We start from the raw sequence: 20,762 nt of genomic DNA, 5'->3' as shown, positions 1-20,762 counted from the left end.
AATGACTGTTTACAAACCAGCTGGGGCTTTTGTCCTGAGGAGGAGCCTGCATCTATAGGCTCCACCCCTGAGGCATTCAAGTTGGGTCGTAGCAGGGCGGGGACAAACTGAGATCCCAATTCAGAGGCCCCTAGGGGCTGAAGGTTGGGGAGGGGCCTTGGGAGAGGTGCCAGGGGTGGAGCAGGGGCCTGTAAGTTTCCTCCCATCTGCCTCTGACGTCTTTGGCATTAGTCTCTCCTGTGTCATGATCTGGACAGAAGGTGGAGCCCCTGAGCCGACTGTGCCGGGTCTTTTGCTCCCAGAAAAGCCTGGATTTGGGGAAATGCTGAGTTATGGGGGTGGGGGCATTTCCTCTAGGTCCTGATTCCAGTGGGTAAGAAGCTGGTGCAAAAAACCCCAGGATATAGGGGTCAGCCCTTTCTGCTTTGTTTTCCCATGTTACCCAGATGCAGACCTGGTAACTGATCCTTAAGGTCGTTTGTATCCTTCCATCCCCTCCCCCACACGTTTACGTGTCTCAGCATTCATCGAGAATCTTCTCCCTCTCACTGGCTGCAACTATTTATTTCCTTCCCCCTTTACCACTCTCTTCCACCACGCCTCTGGAGTGTCAACACAGATCTAACCTTCCTCCATATTTCTCCTGGTTCTGCCCTGTCCTCGCCTCCTCCTCCCTCTCCACCCAGAGAAAGCCCCGCCCTTCCCTCCTCCCTCCCCACCCCAGTCTGTCACACAGGGACATCACCCTACAGCAGTTCAGGCTGTGGTTCGCAGGAAGCATACATTGGCTTTTTGATTCGTGCTAGTTCCCAGCTCACAGTTTAGGAGGATCTAACACCAGCCTTCACGTGAAGGGGGAACCAAGGACAGTGAGGAGCTGGGTGGTCCCAGCTTTGGAGCCCTGCCAGCAGGACATGGGTAAGTATAAGGACCAGCCCCCGGGGAAGGCCTGAAGGATGTCTACCTCCCTCCCCGGCTGACTCAGCAGGGGTGGGGCCTAACCTTTGCTCTTTTGGGGGGTGAAGGAGGGGAAACGGGACCATAGGGGCACAGGACTCAGGTGGTGAGTGTGCGGACCAAGAGATCGAGAGCACTGACTAGCGCCGGTTCCCAGGAAGAACCTGAGACTCTGCACCTTGCGGGGGGGGGGGCTCCCCCACCTCACCGTCCCACCCGACGCCCCAGCCCCTTGCGCCTCCCCGTTTAAGCTGCTAAGATTCAAGTAATATCTTACAGTATTCTCTGCTGGCCTCCACCCCAAAAAGTAAAATCTACTTTTTGTTGCGTTGGAGGATTTCTAATGTGCCTTTCCTTCCCTTATTTTCTCCCAGGCCTTTTAAGTCCGGGTCTTCTCTCCTCCCCCACCGCGACCCACCACCAGGTGGGGGCTGCACTGAGCAGCTGCTTCCTGTTGCCCCAGAGGTTGCTGCAAGGCTGGTGGTGGTTGGGGGAAAACTGAAGTAAAGCCGATTCTCACGGTCCCACAGCAGTCCCACTAGGGTTGCTCCTGGCGGCAATCCCCCTCCCCCCCGCCCCAGCTCCAGTCACTAACACTGAGAGGCAGGATTGAGGTTGAAAGGCCTAGGAGGTCTTTGCCCTCGTGGCTTCCTGATTCCAGAGGCTTTTAAACTTGGGTAGTGCTGGAGGAAGGCTGTGTCTTTCCACAGCTGTAGGGAATGGTGCCTTGTGGAGCTGAAAAACAGGGAACCTGTTCATCTAGCAGGGCCGCTGTGCGTTACCCCAAGCAGCCGCGGCCTTCCTCCGGCACCCCCACTCCTCCTTGGCGTCCTTGGGATTCCCTCCCCGGCCTTCCTTTGTGAGGAGATCTTTGCAGGAGTCCCGAGATCGCGGTCGGAGCTGTCCCCAAGTCCTCCAGTTCGGACCCACCACCCTCCCCCTCTTAACCAGAGAAGTTTGTCTCTTCTTCCTGGGATCTCTTCTCTTCCTCCATCTGGGATCCTTCCTGGTTCTGGCCCCTAGGAGACGCCACCCGCTTTCTCCCTCCCCCCGCGGATTCTTCGCGACCGCCTTACCCAAGCGCTTGTCCCTACTCCAGTAGTTCCTGCCCCTTTAAGTGCTACCCCCCCCCCCCCGCACCGCCGGCGGCCCAGGGCTTGGGGGGAGGAGGCGACGCCGCCACCCGGCTCGGGCCACCTGCGCCGCCGCCGCCCGCGGCCCGGCCCAGCTCGAGGTGAGGCTCGGCACCCCCTCCCGGTACAAGAGTCCCGGGGTAGGGCCGCTCCTGCGGTCCCCTGACCCGGGGATCCCCGCTGCCCGAGACTCGGGATCTGACTCTCCCCCTGCGGGATCTGCCCTTCCTCTCTCCCTCGCACTATCTAACTCGCCCATTTCTCCCCTGTCCTCTGCGACCGGAATCCGGAGGCTTCTCACGCGTCTCCGCCAACCTCTCCCGAGTACCCTTCCTATCCTAGACCCAGGATCTCCCCCTCCCCCGCGCCTTCCTCGCCAGAAAAATCTCCCGCGGTCTGGGTTTCGCCTCCTCCCCTCTGGATCCAGAGCTTTCCCACGCCATCCTAACCTCCAATGGGAGGGGGAATAACCGCCACCCCACTCCTCTGCCTTCTCCGTAGTAAGTAAGGGTTGGAGGTTTAGCATAGACTATAGTCACTTTCCGACCCTGCTCCGCTTAGACCTTCAAGTTCAGCTAAGCCCTATCCAAAGCTTTTCTGTAGCTCTCACCCCACCCCACCTCTCTTGGAGTTTGGGGGTCTGACCTCAGCATCCATCAAGCAGCCGTGATGAGAAGGCCCTCTTCTTGGACCTGGGGTGGGCTGGTCCGGTTTAGGAACACTCCTACTCCAGAGTCAGGGAATGGGGGCAGGAGGGCACACCCAGAATCTCGAGATTCTTGGCTTAAGGGTCTGTTGGGAGATAGTGGGTGAGAGGCTGGAAATAAGCTTCTAAAGGTGTTGGGGTGGTAGGAGAAGAGAGGGAATCTTAACTTTCTCTGCTCAGATGCACAGGGAGTCCCCACTCTAAAAACTATGGGCTTGCTCCATTGGCCTCTAAGACGACCTTGGAGAAGCTCATTGGGGACTTGGAAACAGGTCTGTGGGTGACTTTGAGGGGACACACACCAACTTGGAGAGAAGAGGAGGAGGATTTATGGTTCTTTTGATGTGTTATAGGAGAATCTAGACTCCCCAAAATATAGAGGGGAAGGAGACTGTTTTGCAGGAACCTGGAGAGGGAAGGGAGCAAGTTGGAATGGTTAGGGAGTTGAGGGCTATCTCCCTACTAGACCATATTAATACTATAAACCATTCAGCCAGAGAGGGCAGGGAAACTAATAATTACCTCACCTCTATTGGGGAATTCCCCCTTCCTCCAAGTCCAGCTGTGCCCCTAGCTCTGCCTCTTTTTTTCTTGTGCTTTCATCCTTCCCCCTCTCCGATCCTCCACTCCAGAATGAGGGGACAGGGTGTCTGGACTTGTTTCACACTCTGAGTCATGTTCCATGGCCTGGAAGATAGCTGGGTGGAGGAGAGGGGTGGTCGGCGGTGGTGTTGGGGTTGAATTCCAGGAGTATCTGGAAGGGGAGAGGGAGGTAAAGGGATACAAACGAATCCCCTTCTTTATCCCTTTCTTTCTTTCCCCTCCCAGCCCCAGCCATCTGGCTTCAGAGTGAAGCCAGGCACTATGGCAGCTGACCCCAGAGTCAGGGTGGTGCAGCAGAAACACAGGAAGGGTGAGAAAGGGGGAGCAGGTGCTAATTTCTCCCTTCTCATTTTCTTCATTACCCGCCCACCGGCCTGGCTTGAGAGAGGTTCTGAGTATTCCCTAGATATCCTCACAAGTTGCTGAAAAGATGACCATTTGCCCCTTCTTCCCCTCTCTAGTAGCTTCCTAAAGGGCAATGGGGTGGGTGATTGGCCCCATCTGATGGCGCTGAGGAATGTTTGGGGACATACGGGGTCAGCCTGCCCTCTGTCGTCTGGACAGGGGTTGGGTGGGGAGAGCAACACAGTTGCTGCCTGGAGTGGCTTCTGAGTAGAAGTAAATACCCAGCTGTTGGGCATATTGACACCCCACCCTCATCCTTGCTGAAAGAACAAGGAAGATCTCTGATTAGATGGGATGAGGAGGGGGTCTTCTTCAGGGAAAGGTAACTGAAGTCTTTCTGCACGGGATGGGAAGAATGGATCCTGCCCCACTTCATTTCTAATCGCAGGTGGCCCTCCTATCCAACATCCCTCTTCCCTACCGCTCCCGGCTGGGATAGTCCTAGAGGTTGCCCTGGAGACTTGGCCTGGGGCTCGGAAGGGGTGGGGGCAGCCAGTGGGGCACAGGAGTAACCGGCTCTTCCGGAGCGTAGTGGAGCCAGCGGGTGGGTGTGTGTGGGTGTGTGGTGGGGGGGAAAGGGCGTGGCTACACCCGTCTGACTGGCGCAGGCTCCTCCCCTCCCTCCTGTCTCTGACTGGCCAGCTCTGCGATTGGGGGCGGGAGGTAGGAAGATTCTCCCTCATCTGCCCTGGAAAAGGGAAGAGGAAAAAAAAGATAACTAGCTCTCTTCCCCGGCTCTTTAGGAAGCCACTTCGAATCCCTGAGTTCTCGTCATCTAGTTTTATTATTTATTATTTTTTATTTTGGAGAAGGTGGGGAATTCCTTAGCTGATATTTGCTGGATCCCTTTCTCCAGAAGGAAGGATCCCTATCCCCTGAGTTGTGGCCCCCACTTAACTCAGGAACTTAAGGTCATCATGCTGTTAGTTTGTCTTTCTTACTTTCTTTTTCTTTATTTCTTTACTTCCAGTCGTGACCTATAAATCTATTACTTAGTCAGGGAGGACTGAACGGTTTTGATTTCTACCTGTCTACTCCTTCCCCCTGGTAATCTACTTTTCTCCGGAACAGGAGAGAAACCCTTCTAACCCTCTTAGCCTCTTTCTTCTAGCCTCCACACACTAAAGCTTTGCTAAAGCTCACTTCGTTATTAGCTTCTCTGAGCCATTTGTAGTGGGGAGTAGAGTTTGTTCCCCAAATTGAGGAAGAGCCCACTCATCTGTGGAGTCAGGAAATCCAATCCAGACTGATATATTTGGCCTTGCCTTGCCCTGTCCCCATCCAGTTTTCAGATTTTCTTCCTCTCCAGACCCTGAGGGAAAGGTATTTGTTGACCCTTCAACCTGCCAGTTTCATTATCCACACTCTGTTCCTCTTCCAGAATATTCAGCCTGAGTTTTGCAATTGTTTGTAGAACTGCATTGCATTGAATAGGAATTATCTTGAAGCCTGCAAAGTCTGTTGAGTTACAAACCTGGTTTCTGGTCAAATTTTATCCACTGTTTGACCATGAATGAGTTTGTTAACTTCTCTGGGCCTTAATTCATCTGCCATATAAGAGCAGGTTGAGCTAGAAATTCTCTAAATTCTAACATATGACACTGTTTTCCATCCTGGGACCCCGCAGTTGACATTTTAGATGAGAGCCAAACTCTAGTTCCCTGCTAGTTCTTTCCTGTTCTCAGGTTTCACACAGTCATATGGCCCTATCAAAAAAAGTACTGGGGTTATAGAATAGGTGGACATTTGGGGCATCTTATTTGCAGTGTCAGTTTTCTGGCTCACCTCCTGCCACTCTGATCAGGTTTAGGCTAGGTTCAGGTCTTCCTTGACTGGTTCCAGAGCCGAGTTTCCTTTTTCTACGCACAGGAATCTTCCCGACCCCCAGAACCCTGCAGATGTCGCTGGGAAAGTGGTGATCCAGGCAGAACGAGGCTGCCTCCACGGGACAGAGGTGAGTAGGCAGCAGATGCTGCAGGTTTTTGCCTTTCCCCACCGCTTTATTAGGACTGGACTTTCCTGACTAACCTTTCCGCTTTGACACTTCCACTTTTCAACTACCCAGCCTGGGAAATAACTGCCCTTGAAAATTCACCTCCACCTCCCTCCAGGGGAATGGCACATGCCTTGGTCCTAAAATTTTGGTCTAGTCTTTAAGGTTAACCTTTGGGATCATGGCACGCCTTTCAGTTAGCTCTGTGTGAAACAGGACTACCGCCCACAAGGAGACTCTAGGCAGAGGGAGCTGTCGGGTAGTCTGGCGGCGCTAGGACCCAGATCCGGGTCGGGGAGCGAAGGTGACGGGCACTAGGACCCGGTGGTGGAGGCCGAGGAGGGCGGCTCTCTCTCGGCCGCAGCTTCCCCGCCCCCTCCGGCTTCGGCGCACTCCTCCCCCGCCGGCCATGTTGGCTCCGCTCGGGCCCCGCGGTTGAGCCGCGTCCCCCTCCCCCCTCCCGGACCCCAGACCCCCTCCCCCGCGGTCCCCTCCCCTCCTGGCGCCCGGAGCGCGGCCATGTGAACCGCCCGTCCCCCGGGGAGAGACAAGCCCCGAGCCGGGCTGGACGCCGCCGCCTCAGGTCTGTTGGGTCTGTGGCTGGGGGCCTGAGGGGAGGGAGCCCCGCTTTCATCTGAGGCTTCCCTCAGGGAACAGAGGCTCCGGTGCTGCCAGGAGCCTTGCTGTGGGCGAGAAGCTGACTCGAGCTTATTTCCTGTTAGGACCCAGCCTGGGGCGGGGGTCTCCCTGCCCAAGGGACTGGAGGAGAAGGGGGCTGGCGGGTCTGCTGAAGACCCGGGCTGGGGCGGCGGGGGCGGGAGGAGCTGTGGAGGCTCCCGGCGACGACGACGGCGGCGGCGGCGGCGGCGACGACGACGAGGAGGAGGCGGAGAAGCCGCCTGCTTGGTGATGACTCCTGTGGGGGACTCGGATGGAATCCCCGGGAGGGGCTCCACCTCCTCGGGTGGGGGTGGGGACTGCCCGAGTGCGACGGGTGGGTGAGGGGGTTCCCTGGGCGGGTTAGACACTCCGTTTGTAGGGATTGGGGCGTTTTGGCAGCGGCTAGTGGAGGTTAGAAAGGGTTTCCAGGGGTCTCAGGGTCTCTCCCTCGGTGAGGGGTGCACGTTCTCTTGAGCGTGGCAAGCTGGAGAGGGCCTTGCTGGAGCGGTGCTGTGCTTAGCTTGGGGCGCTCAGAGTCCCAGGAGTCTCCCACTCCAGGGAGGGGGGTTGATACTGAGGTGCCTGAGCTGGGCTTTTAGGAAGGGAAGAATAAAGAGGGATCTCCTTGGCAGGGGATCCCTCACTAAGGGGATCCCCATTTCCGTGGCAGAAAAGATGATCCGGTATCATCCCTTTCTTTGCTGATGTACCCAATTTTCAGAGGAAAGGCAATGCCAATAACAGACGTCCTTTGTAGGATTTATTGGAGTGCGAGATTTGCATCCTTCGGGGGGTGATGGGGGGGTAGCTTCCACCTCCATCTGTACACAAACAGCCCCTCCCCCAAGCCTCCTGCAGGAAGTGGCCGGGAAATGGCAGCTGTGCGTTTGCTGCTGCGTCTCTTGTTGTTTTGAAATGTCCATTTTAATCAGATTTAGTTTCATTTTCTGAGGCCTTCTGGGCGAGCTTGGATCCTGCCAACCATGTGGTCTTGGGAGTCTTTTTGTAGGACTTTTTTTTTGGGGGGGGGGTAAACTTCATTTGTCAACTGGAAGTGTAGTCACTGCAGTTGACTCACTGAATTCCGGTCTACCTCCCCGCTCCCCTCCCACTCCAGAGCATCTCTGCCTCCCTGTCTGGATTTTTTTTTTCCTTGAGCTAGAGGTCATAGAGAAGCAAACTCAGTCATCCACCAGCACCGCTGCACTTTTCAGTGCTAGTGATGCAAATTCTCTGAGCATAGAGAGCTTCCAGGAAGACTTGGGATCTTTTGTGGCACTAGAGTGACTTTTTAGGGTCCTGTTTAATATATTCTTAAATATAACTTTTTGTATTGCAGAGCACCTTGTCAGTTGAGCTTTTGCGGTGAAGAAGGGTACATTCTGAGAAGTGAAAGAAGAGGGAATGGAATTTATGTGTTGGGGTAGGAACTAAGTGAAGGTGATGGGCGTATTCCTTACTGGTGATTCTAGCCTAAGGATAGTCCCTGTGGGAAGGCTGTTAGTTGATGTAGGGTGCTGAAGGGTTTACCTTCTGTAGAACCAGCTAATAAGGAGAGTTAGCTGTCATGTGACTTCATCTTCAATCCATAAAAGACATTTTGTCTCTTGTTACCTTTCTTGGAGAGTGGTGAGCTTTTTTTCCCTCTGTGCTGCACAGAGTCATGTGTCCAGATTTTCTCTTTTCTCTGGCCTGATAACTGCAGAAGATTTATACTATAGCATATAGTGATGGACTGTTTGTACTGTGTCCTCAGGCACTTTGTTAGACACTGGGTTTGGTTAGAGGAGTTGGCAACAGGATTTTATATTTTGAGAAATGACCTATTGAGATCATTTGGACTATCCTAAAAACTGCTTAAGGCTGGCATTTAGATAATCTTTTCAGTATTTTCTGGTCCCACCTGAATTATAGGTTCCTAGATGAGAGATCCAGGTAGGAATAGATGGATGTATGATTATGTGACAGCAGCATCATCACAGTTAAGATAGCATTATTGCTCTTTTCAGTGGAGCTGTTGGGGTTGATATTATGGAAATAATAAAAACAAGTCTAGTGTCATTGTCCTTTTTCTTGTCTCTTCTTGACTGGTTGGTTCTTTTGAATTGCTTTCTGATAGGGTTGATTTGACGCTGATTTTTGGGACCTGACAGAATAGTAGATTGGTTTTCCCTGTTCCTCAACACTTAAGAAAGTGAAGGAAGGAAAAGGACCACTCCCAAGGAATTAGAAATTGATTTTGTTAAAGTAGATTTTGACTTATTTGATACATGATTAATCAGAAAGCTGAATGAAGCTAATTTTTCTGTGTCCTTTTTGTAAACTAGATGCATTTTTCTTTCAAAGCAGTGGATTTCTGAATATTGTTTGTTTTTGTTTCCTTTGTAAAGGAAAAAATTTTGAGGTGTGGAGTCAACTATGCAGGTTGACCTCGGAGGCAGCCAGAAATCTAGAATGCCCTGAGAGGCTCGTCTTGCAGTCTTGTGGTTCTGGAATCAGGTGGGAATCAGGTGTTGCCAAGAGAGAAGCAAGGCTTGTCAGGGTGACTGTGTCTTGCTACCATTGACCTTTTTGATTACCTCTGAAGAGGTTTGCTATATTCTTTTACTGTTAAACTGTGTAGAAGTTATCCTATAATTGGTATGATGTATGATGTTGTTTCTTGTGTGTACAGTAAGGCAGTATTGCCAGAGTTTTTATGTCTTAGGGTATAAAGTGAAGTATAAAACTCAGAAAGTATTCCTGGGGCATATAATCTTCCTAATTTGTTTCTTGAGATAGGGATGTCTTCATATACCCCATACCCAAGATTAATACTTTATCAGCATTGTTGCATATGGGTCAGAGGACTCTAAAATAATTTCTTTACCCACCGTGGGGTTTGAATTTAGGACTTAGAGATTGAGAGTCGCATGCTCTACTGAGCTAGCCAGGTGCCTACAGAAGGACTTTTTTTTTTTTTTTTTAAACCAGGTTGTTGGTCTGTATCCTTTTGAAATTTATGAAATTCTGCAAAATAGAAAACCTATCTTTGAAGAGCTCTGGAGATTGTTCTTAGATTGGGTCACTGGCAGTAAAAGTAGCATTGTGTTAATATGTTACTTAATGTTTTATCCTTCTAGTTACAGAGAATAATTAAGAGGGCATTTTACAAACAAAGGATGATCTAACTTTATCAAAAATTCATCAAAAAACTAAGACATGAGGGTTCTTTTTTTTTCTTTTTTTTTTTGTAAGAGATTTTATTTATTTATTTGACACAGACAGAGATCACAAGTAGGTGGGTGGGGGGGGGGGAAGCAGCCTCCCCACCCAGCAGAGTCCAATGTGGGGCTTGGGGCTTGATCCCGGGACCCTGAGATAATGACCAGAGCCAAAGGCAGCCGATCAAACGAATGAGCCACTCAGGCGCTCTGACATGAAAGGTGGTCTCACTGCCTTTGGTGTCCTTGGGTTGGACTTTCCATGACCTATCTCACTAAAGGGGATTCTTAACCTGCCTGCTCAGCTTAGGTTTTTTTTTTTGTTTTTTTGTTTTTGTTTTTGTGGGGGTGGGGTGGGGTGGGTTATCTTCTTCAAGGAAAGGGTTGAGTCCTTAACTGTTAGAACTGAAATTCTGAGAAACGAATAACCTTGTTACAACCTCTGGAATGTAGCTTTTACTGTCCTATTATTTCAGAGGCATTTCCATTCTTCTGACAGTGAAGTGCCTAGCGAGAACTGTGGCAGAAAACCTAATCTAGATCATCATATATCCTTTTGGGTACATGTTGGATAAAATCATATATATCATATATATCCTTTTGGATATATGTTGGATAAAATAGCCAACAAATATTTTAAAACCTACTATGTACCTTTGAGTGTTTTTTTTTTTTTTTAAGATTTTATTTATTTATTTGAGAGAGAGACTATGAGAGCGAGCATGAGAGGAGAAGGTCAGAGGGAGAAACTGACTCCCCGTGGAGCTGGGAGCCTGATGGGGTACTTGATGGGACTCTGGGATGATGACCCCAGCTGAAGGCAGTTGCTTAACCAACTGAGCCACCCAGCACCCAGGCACCCTGAGTGTTTAGTTAAATCAAGCAAAACATTTTACTATTTAGCGCTCAAATTTACTGCCCTTTACATTCTCAGTACTTCCCAATTTCTAGGCCTTGTTTTCTGTAGGGGACAAGATTTGGGGCCTCTCTTCCCTCTAGAAATTGTTACCTCTGTGAAGAATGAGACTGAGTTTTTGGGTTCTCTGAGCAAAAACCACAACCTTTATTAGATGAGTAAGCTGGCAGTGGCAGAAAAGATAGATTTCTTCATTCATTTGTCCAATCTGTGGGTTCAACAAGTATTTCCTTTGGTTCTTTTATGTATTTTGCACTAAATTAGGTGCTGGACATACAGTGGTAAAACTTAATATCCAACTGGTGCTGTAGAACCTGCATGGTTTGGAAGAAATAAAGATGGAGAACAATCATCTTTGTGTTCTGAGCAGCCTAAACATGGCAGTTGCCTTTGAGTTGCCCCCCTTAATATATGTAGTCTTTTTTTTTTTTTCATTCTCCTGCCTCATTTCCCTGACTGTGAAAGGGGGTTAAAAAGAAAGCACATTTTGAGAGAATGAGCCTCAGTCCATACATGCTGTAGTCTTGAGTCAGAGTTCTTCCAAGGGCAGATTGTTACCAGGGCTGTCAGAATGGACTGAAGAAGAGATGGGTTGGCATTTTGAACTCTGAATTGGTGGAGGAAGACTGCTTAGCCAGGAAGGGATTTTTAGATACAAAATTCAGAACATCTTTTTATCTCCCTCAGGGTGTGAAGGTAGGAATTGGGGAATGGGGCAGCTTTTGTATTATAGCAAGATTTTTCACCCTTAGCACTAATGATATCTTGAGCCAGATGATTCTTTCTTGTGATGGGCTATCTTGTGTATTGCAGGATCATTAGAAGCATCTCTGGCTTCTTACTAGAAGCCAATAGTGTATACTTTTCAACATTACTAAATGTTCCCAGAGGCAAAATCACTCTTGGTTAGGAACCACTGTATTAGAGTATGGTTCATGAATCCAGAGATGAGTAGAGTTGAGAAAGATCCCTTTATAACATTCAGTGTTATGGAGCTAAAACACAGTGGTATGATATATTTACTATACAGTAAAATTTGCATTTCCTGTTTAATAAAGATAAACATTTGAAAGCTCTCCCCACCTCTTTCCTCCCCCCTCCCAAGTTTAGGAACCTCTCTGTTTTTGGAACTTTGTCATATGCTATATGGGAAGAATGAACCAAAGAGCTGCAGATACTGCCAAAGTTTCTAGCTGGATGGTTAATGTGTCTTGTCTTTCTTGGGTAGCCTCAGAAATCTGAGTGGTAGGATTGGCCAGGGCACCTGCAGTGGTGTTGAAATTTGTAATATTTATTTCAAACACTTTGTGCATTGTCAGCCTTTTTGTGTTAAAACCACGTCACAGGGCCACAGAGTAAGTAGCTCTTCAATTGGGACTAAGAAAAACAGCCTTATTTGGCCATGTGGCAAGGGCTTAATTGCTTCAAGCTCAAGGAGCAATGTCCCTTAATTCTTACAAATGAAACATAGTCTCTTCGGAGATCCATTTACACACAACCGGGACTGGGCTGGGTACTGGCCTGATTGTACTTCCTGGTTATGAGAGCTGTCTGCTATTCTGGGGGTTGGGCGCTGACTGATTTCTTTTTTCTTTTGGCCAAAATCCTATTAGTTCAAAGGAAGATAGTCTCCTTTGCTTTACCTGTTCTCCTTAGTAGGAGGGAGGGCATAGATGGGAGGTCATAATTTACCTTCAGGCATTATTGTGAAAAGCATCTTGGGTAGGAAGGTGAAAATGAAATAACCCTGCGTTTATTGCTTAGAAGAGGTGTCCACATTTTTACATTGCTGTAAGTGTGATCCCATAGTTAAGTGACATCTGAAATTAAGAGTCAAGTGTAAGGAAGTGTGGCTGTTGGGACCATTACTCCTAGTTTTGTAGTACTGCTAATGGTTTTGGGTTTTGTGTGTTTTTGGTGGTGGTGTTGTTTTGTTCTTAAAAAGACTTATTTGTTTATTTATTTATTTGACAGACAGAGATCACAAGTAGGCAGAGAGGCAGGCAGAGAGAGGGGAAAGCAGGTTCCCTGCTGAGCAGAGAGCCCTATGCGGGGCTTGACCCCAGGACCCTGGGATCATGACCTGAGCGGAAGACAGGGGCTTTAACCCACTGAGCCACCCAGGCGCCCCTGGTGTTGTTTTTTAAGATTTTATTTATTTATTTGAGACCGAGACAGCAGGGGGTGGGGAGGCAGAGGGAGAGAGAAAATCTCAAGCCGACTCTGCTCTGAGTGCCGCTTGGGGCTCAATCCCATGATGCTCACATCATGACCTGAGCCAAAATTGAGAGTCAGATGCTTAACCGACTGAGCCACCCAGGTGCCCCCAGTAATGGTTTTAAATTACATTTTTATCTTTTGGGTCTGGTTATCTTTTTATCTAAAAGGTAAAAATTTTAACGAAAATTTTTTCTAATGATGAAACTGAGGCTCAGCAATGTTAAGTAACTTGTCCAGGGTCACACAGCTAATGGTAGTAGACCTGAGATTTGAACGTAGAGCCCACTATGTTGTGCTGTTTTCACGGTACAGCACAAAGAGTATTTTATATTTCTTGGAAGCTTTTTGTAAATGAAGTGATTGTGGTTCTGATGACCCTTCAGTAGAGGCTAGTGGGGAAACAGACCTCAGGCACTAGATAACTTCCCATTTCTTTTACTTATCTGATTTCTGGGAGCCATCCATTTATTCTTATTAGTATGTAATTTATGAGACCAGAAATGCTGTGCTTTCCCGGAGTAGCAGAGAGGAGATCATCACTAGTTTCCTTACAGGCTCAAATAGAAAATGGAAGAATGAACTGTGGCCTATAATTGAGTGGGAAGATATAGTTTGGGGGCGCCTGTGTGGCTCAGTGGGTTAAAGCCTCTGCCTTCACCTTGAGTCATGATCTCAGGGTCCTGGGATCGAGCCCTGCATCGGGCTCTCTGCCCAATGGGAGCCTGCTTCCTCCTCTCTCTCTCTCTGCCTGCCTCTCTGCCTACTTGTGATCTCTGTCAGATAAATAAAATCTAAAAAAAAAAAAAAAGATATAGTTTGGTGCACATAGGACAGAAGGTGTATATGTCACACACATTGGAGGTGTGGCCGTGCATAAAACTGGGGGAGGAAGTGGTGGGGATCAGATGGAATGGGCTCTCCAGGAATAGCATTTCTAGGACTTCCGAAATGAATTACTGCATGTCCTCTTTACTTTGTGGTGTAAGCTTTGGAAGGAACCTAACCTAAGGGATTAGGGAATGAACTTTCCTCTTGGGTGTCTTTAATTTCAGAAGCTTATCATACCATGATGCTTATTTTTCGGACCCCTTATTACTGAGGAGTGGCCCTTGTAGGAAAATCCTTGGGGATCCTGAGGTCTTTGTAGAAGCCAGTTTCTTTGATGCACAGCAGGTTTAGCTCTGTTGCATATTTTAGAGTGAAGATGGGAAATCAGTCGATCCTAAATACTTATTCCCCTATGTCAACAAAATATGAATTGTTTTTTATTATTATTTTTTTTAATATTAGTTAAAATTGGTAAAGGTAGAGATAGGGTATTTAGCCTAGAAAATCTTAACAGCCATCATATCATAAATACAGGGTTTATATTTTATGTTCAGGACACCTAATGGTGTTTGATTTGCATTACCTAGTATATTTAGGAACATGAGTCTTTTTTTTTTTTTTTTTTTTTAAGATTTTATTTATTTATTTGACAGAGAGCAGAGAGCCAGATGTAGGGCTTGATTCCAGGACGCTGAGATCATGACCTGAGCTGAAGGCAGAGGCTTTAACCCACTGAGCCACCCAAGTGCCCCAGGAACATGAGTTTTAACAAACCTTGGGCAGTGGTCATATGTGTTCATAATCTATTTATTTACTTATTTATTTTTAAAAGATTTTATTTATTTGAGAGAGTGAGCAAGAGAGAGAGCACATGTGGGATGTCGGGGGAAGGCAGAGGGAGAAGAAGCAGGCTCCCCACTGAACAGAGAGCCCAATGTAGGGCTTGATCCCAGGACCCCGAGATCATGACCTGAGCCCAAGGCAGACGCTTTATGGGCTGAGCCACCCAGGTGTCCCAGTACATCATAAGTTTCTGATTGATACGTCAGATTTCACCAATAATTCTGGCTTCTGCTTCCTGTGTTTCTTCCCTTTTATCTTTATCAACTACATTCTGATCCAGGACTTCATTTCTTCTCATTTCTAGTACTATATCACCTCATATTCAGGACAGGGCGAAAAGCTTTTTAACTGTACTACCCTTCCAAGGAGCCACTGCCCTTTACAAATGTAAGATGTCCAGCTATTTTCTCTGTGACACTTTACTTTTAAGCTATAAAACCAAAACACTAGGAAGTAACCATAATAGGTATAACAGTAATGTTCCTTGGGAAACTCTGTAGTCAGTTTTCCAGCTCTAACATGTTTCTGAGTTGTGTTCTTAGAAAATCATGAAAAAGAATAGAAGTGTTGCCAGATGACTTGAGTTTTGCCATTATGGTCACCTTTCCTAAATGTGTTCTTTTCAGATCTCTTTGCTAAGATACCTTCTTCAGATGCCTAGGGCTATGGATAGGATAACATGGAAATTATTTAACTCAAGTATAATAATAAAACAAAGCAGCATATGTATCAGATATGCTTTTTCTGCCAACACCCTGATCTCCATGGCTTCCTATCAAAAAGATGACATCGAGAACCTTCTGTGGCCCCTGGGAGTGGGACTCTGGCCTTACCTTGAGGGGAGGGAAGACAAAAGGATGGAAAGTTTAAATGTTATAATAGAGGGTTAATAATATCATATCTAACATAGAGGGATAACCTGGACTGGAAATTAAGAGTGTGGGGTTTACACAGGGGGAAGATTATTCCATGCTGTAGGGTCATTGCCCAGGTTAGAGATGTATTTCCTCCTCCTCTTCTCTTTTTTTCAACCTGTACTTCCCGAAACATCCCTCCTCCTCCCCCCAGTACATAGGTAGGAGAAGGGTAAGTAGATGGAGGGGAGGGGGCATTCCCTGTAGAAGATTCCAGGTGATATAACCTTGTTTAACCGCCAGTATTTTTTTTCCCCTCTCTCTCCCCTCCTACAGAAATGGAGGCAAACGACCATTTTAACTTTACTGGCCTTCCCCCTGCACCTGCTGCCTCAGGACTGAAACCCTCTCCCTCCTCAGGGGAGGGCCTCTACACTAACGGGTCTCCCATGAACTTCCCCCAGCAAGGGAAAAGTGAGTGTGAGGGCCACATGGCCTGGGGAGGGAGTGGGCATCATTCCTTTAGAGCAGGTTGATGGGACAAGATTTGGCTCCTCTCTGGTCTAGCTACCTTTTTCTTGCTAGGTGGGGAGGGAGGAAGTAAATCCTCAGAACTTCAGCTGCTGGAGAGAAAGCAGGTTTCTAAGAACAGGTTCTAGGGGTTTATGGAAAAAGCACTCTTAGTCTTGACTTAGGTTGGAAGGGGTTAGGAAAACATACTGGCTTTTTCATCTTGGCCTGCTCTTCTGTCACCCCTGTTCCCTGGCTCCTGCCAGAGAATGGTGAGATAGCTACTGCTTCCAATAATGACTTCTGGACCTGTCAGAGAGATAAAGGTCCAGCCCTCTGAGAAGCTGTTTTTAAAGGTTAGAGATCTAGGATTGGGGGTGGAGGGATTGGGTGAAGGTTGGGATGTGTTTGCCTTTTAGTTTGTGTAATAGAGAAGAGGGTAGATACTTGAAGTCTGTGCCACCCCTGTCCTTGAGAGTAGAAGAGCAGAAGATAGGGAAAGAGTTTTAATGCTTACCTAGTTCCCTAGAGAGAAACATCTATAATTCCAGACGGAAGTGTTGCTGCCAGGATCAGGTCTTTTCCTGGATTTGGCTTATCAGTTGCTCTGTACATAGTTCTGCCAAGTTCTTCTCTAATCTTGCCCGGATTTCAGGTACTTTGTTTGGAAGCAGAGAGAAGCCCAAATGTTTCCCACTTCCCACTGCCATAGCCTTATCCTTAACCACCTCTCCCTTCTGTTCTCCCTAAGGGGGTTGCAGATAGATAGAAGCACCTTTATTTCATTGAGGACCCCCTCCCCATCAGTTTCTTTTGTATCTTAGTTCCTTTTATTTGAATTGTTCTCCAGTCCAGAGGTTACCATTGGTGTTGAGAACTGAAGTCTGTAGTACTGACCATGCAGTCATTTTCCCCCTGCAATATTACCCTCCAGTTTCTATGCAGAGGGGCCAAGCCCAGCCTTCTGAGTTGGGATCTTGCCGCTGTGGTGACTGCAGATTCTATTCTTAGCCCAGCACAAAGTGCTGGATCTGCATGTGCCAGTGAGGTGGAGGCTGTCCCTTCTGGTGCCACTGCGGGGCCAAACGGGCTCTGGGGTAAGGGGGGTCCTGGAGAATTCAGTCATGCCACTCCAAAGGATGAATTCCTCTAAGGAATGAGGGTGGAGAAGAGTGCAAGTCACTATAGGGAGTCTGCAAGCAGCTTCATTTAAAAAAATTAAAAGCCCTGAGCATCAGCAGCAGCCAGCACTCTGCTGGTCGCTCCTGTGGTAGGCCAGGAGAGCTCCCCAGCCCCCTACTCAGCAGCCTCAGAAGCAGTTGCTAAGCTTACATCCAGGAGCATCTGGGTTTGGTGTTCTCTGGAGACTGAAAAGTTATAAATAGAGCAGAGAGGGAATCCCCCTCCCCTTCACCTTCCCTTTTTCTAGTCAGTGTTGTTCTTTTGGTAGAAATGGTAGAGTTTCTTGCGTACATATCTGTAACTGACCCTTTTCCCTCTTTCTCTGCCAGGTTTGAATGGGGATGTGAATGTTAATGGCTTATCTACTGTATCTCACACTACTACTTCAGGGATTTTGAATTCTGCTCCCCACTCCTCCAGCACCTCACACCTTCATCACCCCAGCGTGGCCTACGACTGTCTCTGGAACTACTCACAGTACCCATCTGCCAATCCTGGCAACAACCTCAAGGACCCACCCCTTCTCTCACAGTTCTCGGGGGGACAATATCCACTCAACGGCATCCTTGGGGGCAGCCGGCAACCTTCATCCCCAAGTCACAACACTAACCTTCGGGCTGGGAGCCAAGAGTTCTGGGCCAACGGTACCCAGAGTCCCATGGGGCTTAACTTCGACTCACAGGAACTGTATGATTCCTTTCCTGACCAGAATTTTGAGGTGATGCCCAATGGACCCCCTAGTTTTTTCACCTCCCCACAGACTTCTCCTATGTTGGGATCCAGCATCCAGACCTTTGCACCCTCCCAGGAGGTAGGCAGTGGTATCCATCCTGATGAGGCGGCAGAAAAGGAGCTGACATCAGTTGTGGCAGAGAATGGCGCTGGCTTGGTAGGCAGCCTGGAGCTGGAAGAAGAGCAGCCAGGTAGGTATAACTATGGTTCTGTGAGCCGGGCTGGGAGAGGAAAAATGGGGCTGTGGGGGCCAGTGGCTTTTTGAGGTGAGGAAAACTTGTCTTTCAGCTCTCTGCAGTGGAGGCTGATTTGCATGTTGGTGATTAGCAGAGCCAAGTGGCTGGTGTTTCTGTGGCAGCAGCACCAGCTCGCAAGTGGGAGTGCAAATTATTTCAAGCTCATGCAGAGCTGCTGGCCTGGAGAGGGCAGGTGGGCGAGCCTGAAACAGCCCCAACAGACACCCTGCATCGAGAGGGGCTTCTTCAAAAATAGAGGAAGGGGTTGGGGCAGAGGGTATTGAAGCTAATTTGACTTAACCATGGCAAGGCCAGACTGGGCTGCTAAAGCGGGCTGAGCCCTAGTAGTGATTGGCATCTGAAGAAGGGAAGGGAGCAGGCAGAACATACCATTGCTTGTCTATCGGTTTCCTGTTGTGGTGGTGGTTGTTGTTAGCATTGGTACGTGTGACAGTCCCTCTCCTCTTTTCCCTCAAAATAGATAAATGGTTATAAAACTATAGGATAATTTCTCTGTTTACCACCTGTTCCTCCTGGATAGGGGAAGTACCTAAGAACATGATGCGGTTCTTGTCTCAGACCCTGCTCTCCTTTCTCCTCTCTTTACCTGCTACAGGATTTTATTGTATTGCTCACTAGAGTATTTTGGTATGATTGGAACCCAACATAGTACTGGTACTTAGACTCACTGAAGAATGAACATCCCACTAGCAAAGACTGACTGCCTGCTGTAGCTGAATGAACCGGTTGAAGGCACTGATTATGACTTTTGCTCTTTTCTGGGATTTCCTAGAACTGAAGATATGTGGCTACAATGGCTCTGTCCCTTCTGTGGAATCATTACACCAAGAGGTCTCAGTCTTGGTCCCTGACCCCACAGTGAGCTGCTTAGATGATCCTTCACATCTTCCTGATCAACTGGAAGACACTCCAATCCTCAGTGAAGTCTCTCTGGAGCCCTTCAACCCCCTGGCACCAGGTAGGCTTAGAAGCTGGCTCCCTTCAATTTGTCCATGCAAAAGGTAGCCAACTTCTATCACCTAGAAGGGATAGTAAACCAGGGAAGTATTGAGGAATCCAGGGCATTGGGGCCTCCAGATAATCCTGTGGCCAACTACAGTTTCATCCCACTGGCTGACTAGGCCAACTGCACTCTGAGCTCAGTTGGTTCATTTCCCAGGTTTTCTCCCAATGTTCCTTTTGGCCTGGAGCCCTGGGCTGTAATAATTCACTGGATAAGGACTTATTACCACATAGTTGGGCTGTTTGGGTTCTAACTATCTCACTAACTGTGCCAGTGAACAATTACCTTTTACCCCACTGAAATAATAAGAAAGGCCTGTTTTATGATGGATGCTAGAATTTTGTGTTGGTCTGTGGGTTGTTATAGAGCCAATGTTTTTCCCTTCATTTCTGTTTTAAGGTTTTATAATCCCTATAGCCTGGTCACTTCACTGTTTCAGGGAGAAAGCTATAAGATTTCCTTAATTTAACATTAGAAAGAACCCCTCCACACAACAAGGACTGACTAGAGTTGGGATATAGTGAGACCAGTATTTCTTAAATCTTGTTTTCTGATTTTTCCACCTCTTGAAGAGCCAGTGAGTGGAGGACTCTATGGTATAGATGACACGGAGCTGATGGGTGCGGAGGACAAGCTGCCTCTTGAGGACAGCCCTGTGATTTCTGCCCTTGATTGCCCTTCCCTCAATAATGCCACTGCCTTCAGTCTCCTGGCAGATGACAGTCAAACTTCAGCCTCTATCTTTGCCAGCCCAACCTCTCCACCTGTCCTTGGAGAGTCTGTCCTGCAAGGTGAGTGAAGAGAGGTAGGATAGAGAGTCTTTGGCCTGAGAAAAGGTGAGAGAACCAGTTCCATACTTAGGGTATTAGGGGTGGGCGTCTTACTGGGAACTGAGGGGGCTTTCGTGGGACTAAAAAAGGCACAGGCTGCTCACTCTGACTTCTGTCTATCCTGTGCCCAGAACTTGTGGGACTTGGAGTTTGCAGGAAAAAGGAGGTCAAAAGCCTTACTGGCTCCAGGTAAAAGGTACTTCACACAGTGAACTAGCAGTTTTACCCTTTAACCTTCATGAATGGCTGGGGAGGACAGCCAGAGGCTACTTCATGTTTTCCACCCTAGGGAAAAGCCCTCTAAGTAACTCTGTTTAGCTTAGTCCAGGTTGACTGAGTAGATTCTCTTGCTTTGTAGGACACCATTTTTCCTTACCTATCTTGTCCCTTTGGATTCTAGATAATAGCTTTGACCTGAATAATGGTAGTGATGCAGAACAGGAAGAAATGGAGACTCAGGCTTCAGACTTCCCACCACCTCTGACCCAGCCAGCCTCTGACCAGTCATCCACAATTCAGCTCCATCCAGCAACTTCACCAGCAGTTCCGCCAGCAGCCTCCCCAGCAATCTCCCTGGCAGTTTCGCCAGCAGCCTCCCTGGAAATCTCTCCAGAAGTCTCCCCAGTGGTTTCGCCAGCAGTCTCCCCGGAAATTTCCCCAGTCATCTCCCCAGCAGCCTTCCCAGCTGTCTCTCCAACTTCCTCAGCAGCTCTCCCACCAGTCTCCTCAGAAGTCTCCTTGACAGGCTCCCCAGTGACCTCCCCAAAAGTGTCCCCTGCAGTTTCCCCAGTATCTGTCCTCCCAGCAGCCTCCTCAGCAGATAAGGATGTCAGCACCTTCCCTGAAACCACCACTGACCTGGAAGAGATCACTGGAGAAGGAGTCACTGCTTCTGGTAATGGTGAGTGTCCAGATTCTGTTCCATTC

General features: G+C 48.3%; 1 protein-coding gene across 9 annotated transcripts in view; it reads left to right on the top strand.

The window, feature by feature from the left end:
* The first annotated feature begins 717 nt into the window (after positions 1-717).
* Positions 718-20,762, top strand: part of BAZ2A (bromodomain adjacent to zinc finger domain 2A) — a 34,046-nt gene continuing 14,001 nt past the window's right edge. For 4 of the 9 annotated variants that reach the window (XM_032348668.1, XM_032348666.1, XM_032348667.1 and 1 more), the window contains exons 1-7: positions 718-918; positions 5,674-5,758; positions 15,658-15,795; positions 17,343-17,936; positions 18,775-18,960; positions 19,578-19,796; positions 20,236-20,736. In XM_032348668.1, the coding sequence (XP_032204559.1) occupies positions 15,660-15,795; positions 17,343-17,936; positions 18,775-18,960; positions 19,578-19,796; positions 20,236-20,736 (1,636 nt within the window). In that variant the 5' untranslated portion in view covers positions 718-918; positions 5,674-5,758; positions 15,658-15,659. Of the gene's footprint in view, positions 919-2,125; positions 2,192-5,673; positions 5,759-6,166; positions 6,381-6,555; positions 6,704-15,657; positions 15,796-17,342; positions 17,937-18,774; positions 18,961-19,577; positions 19,797-20,235; positions 20,737-20,762 lie in introns of those variants that run through there. The other 5 variants (XM_032348662.1, XM_032348670.1, XM_032348664.1 and 2 more) reach the window with 5 other exon arrangements.

The sequence above is a fragment of the Mustela erminea genome, chromosome 6, assembly GCF_009829155.1.
Source record: "Mustela erminea isolate mMusErm1 chromosome 6, mMusErm1.Pri, whole genome shotgun sequence".
Taxonomy (NCBI): Eukaryota; Metazoa; Chordata; class Mammalia; order Carnivora; family Mustelidae; genus Mustela; species Mustela erminea.
The sequence above is the reverse complement of the archived record's forward strand: the minus strand, read 5'-3'. Positions and strand labels throughout refer to the sequence as shown.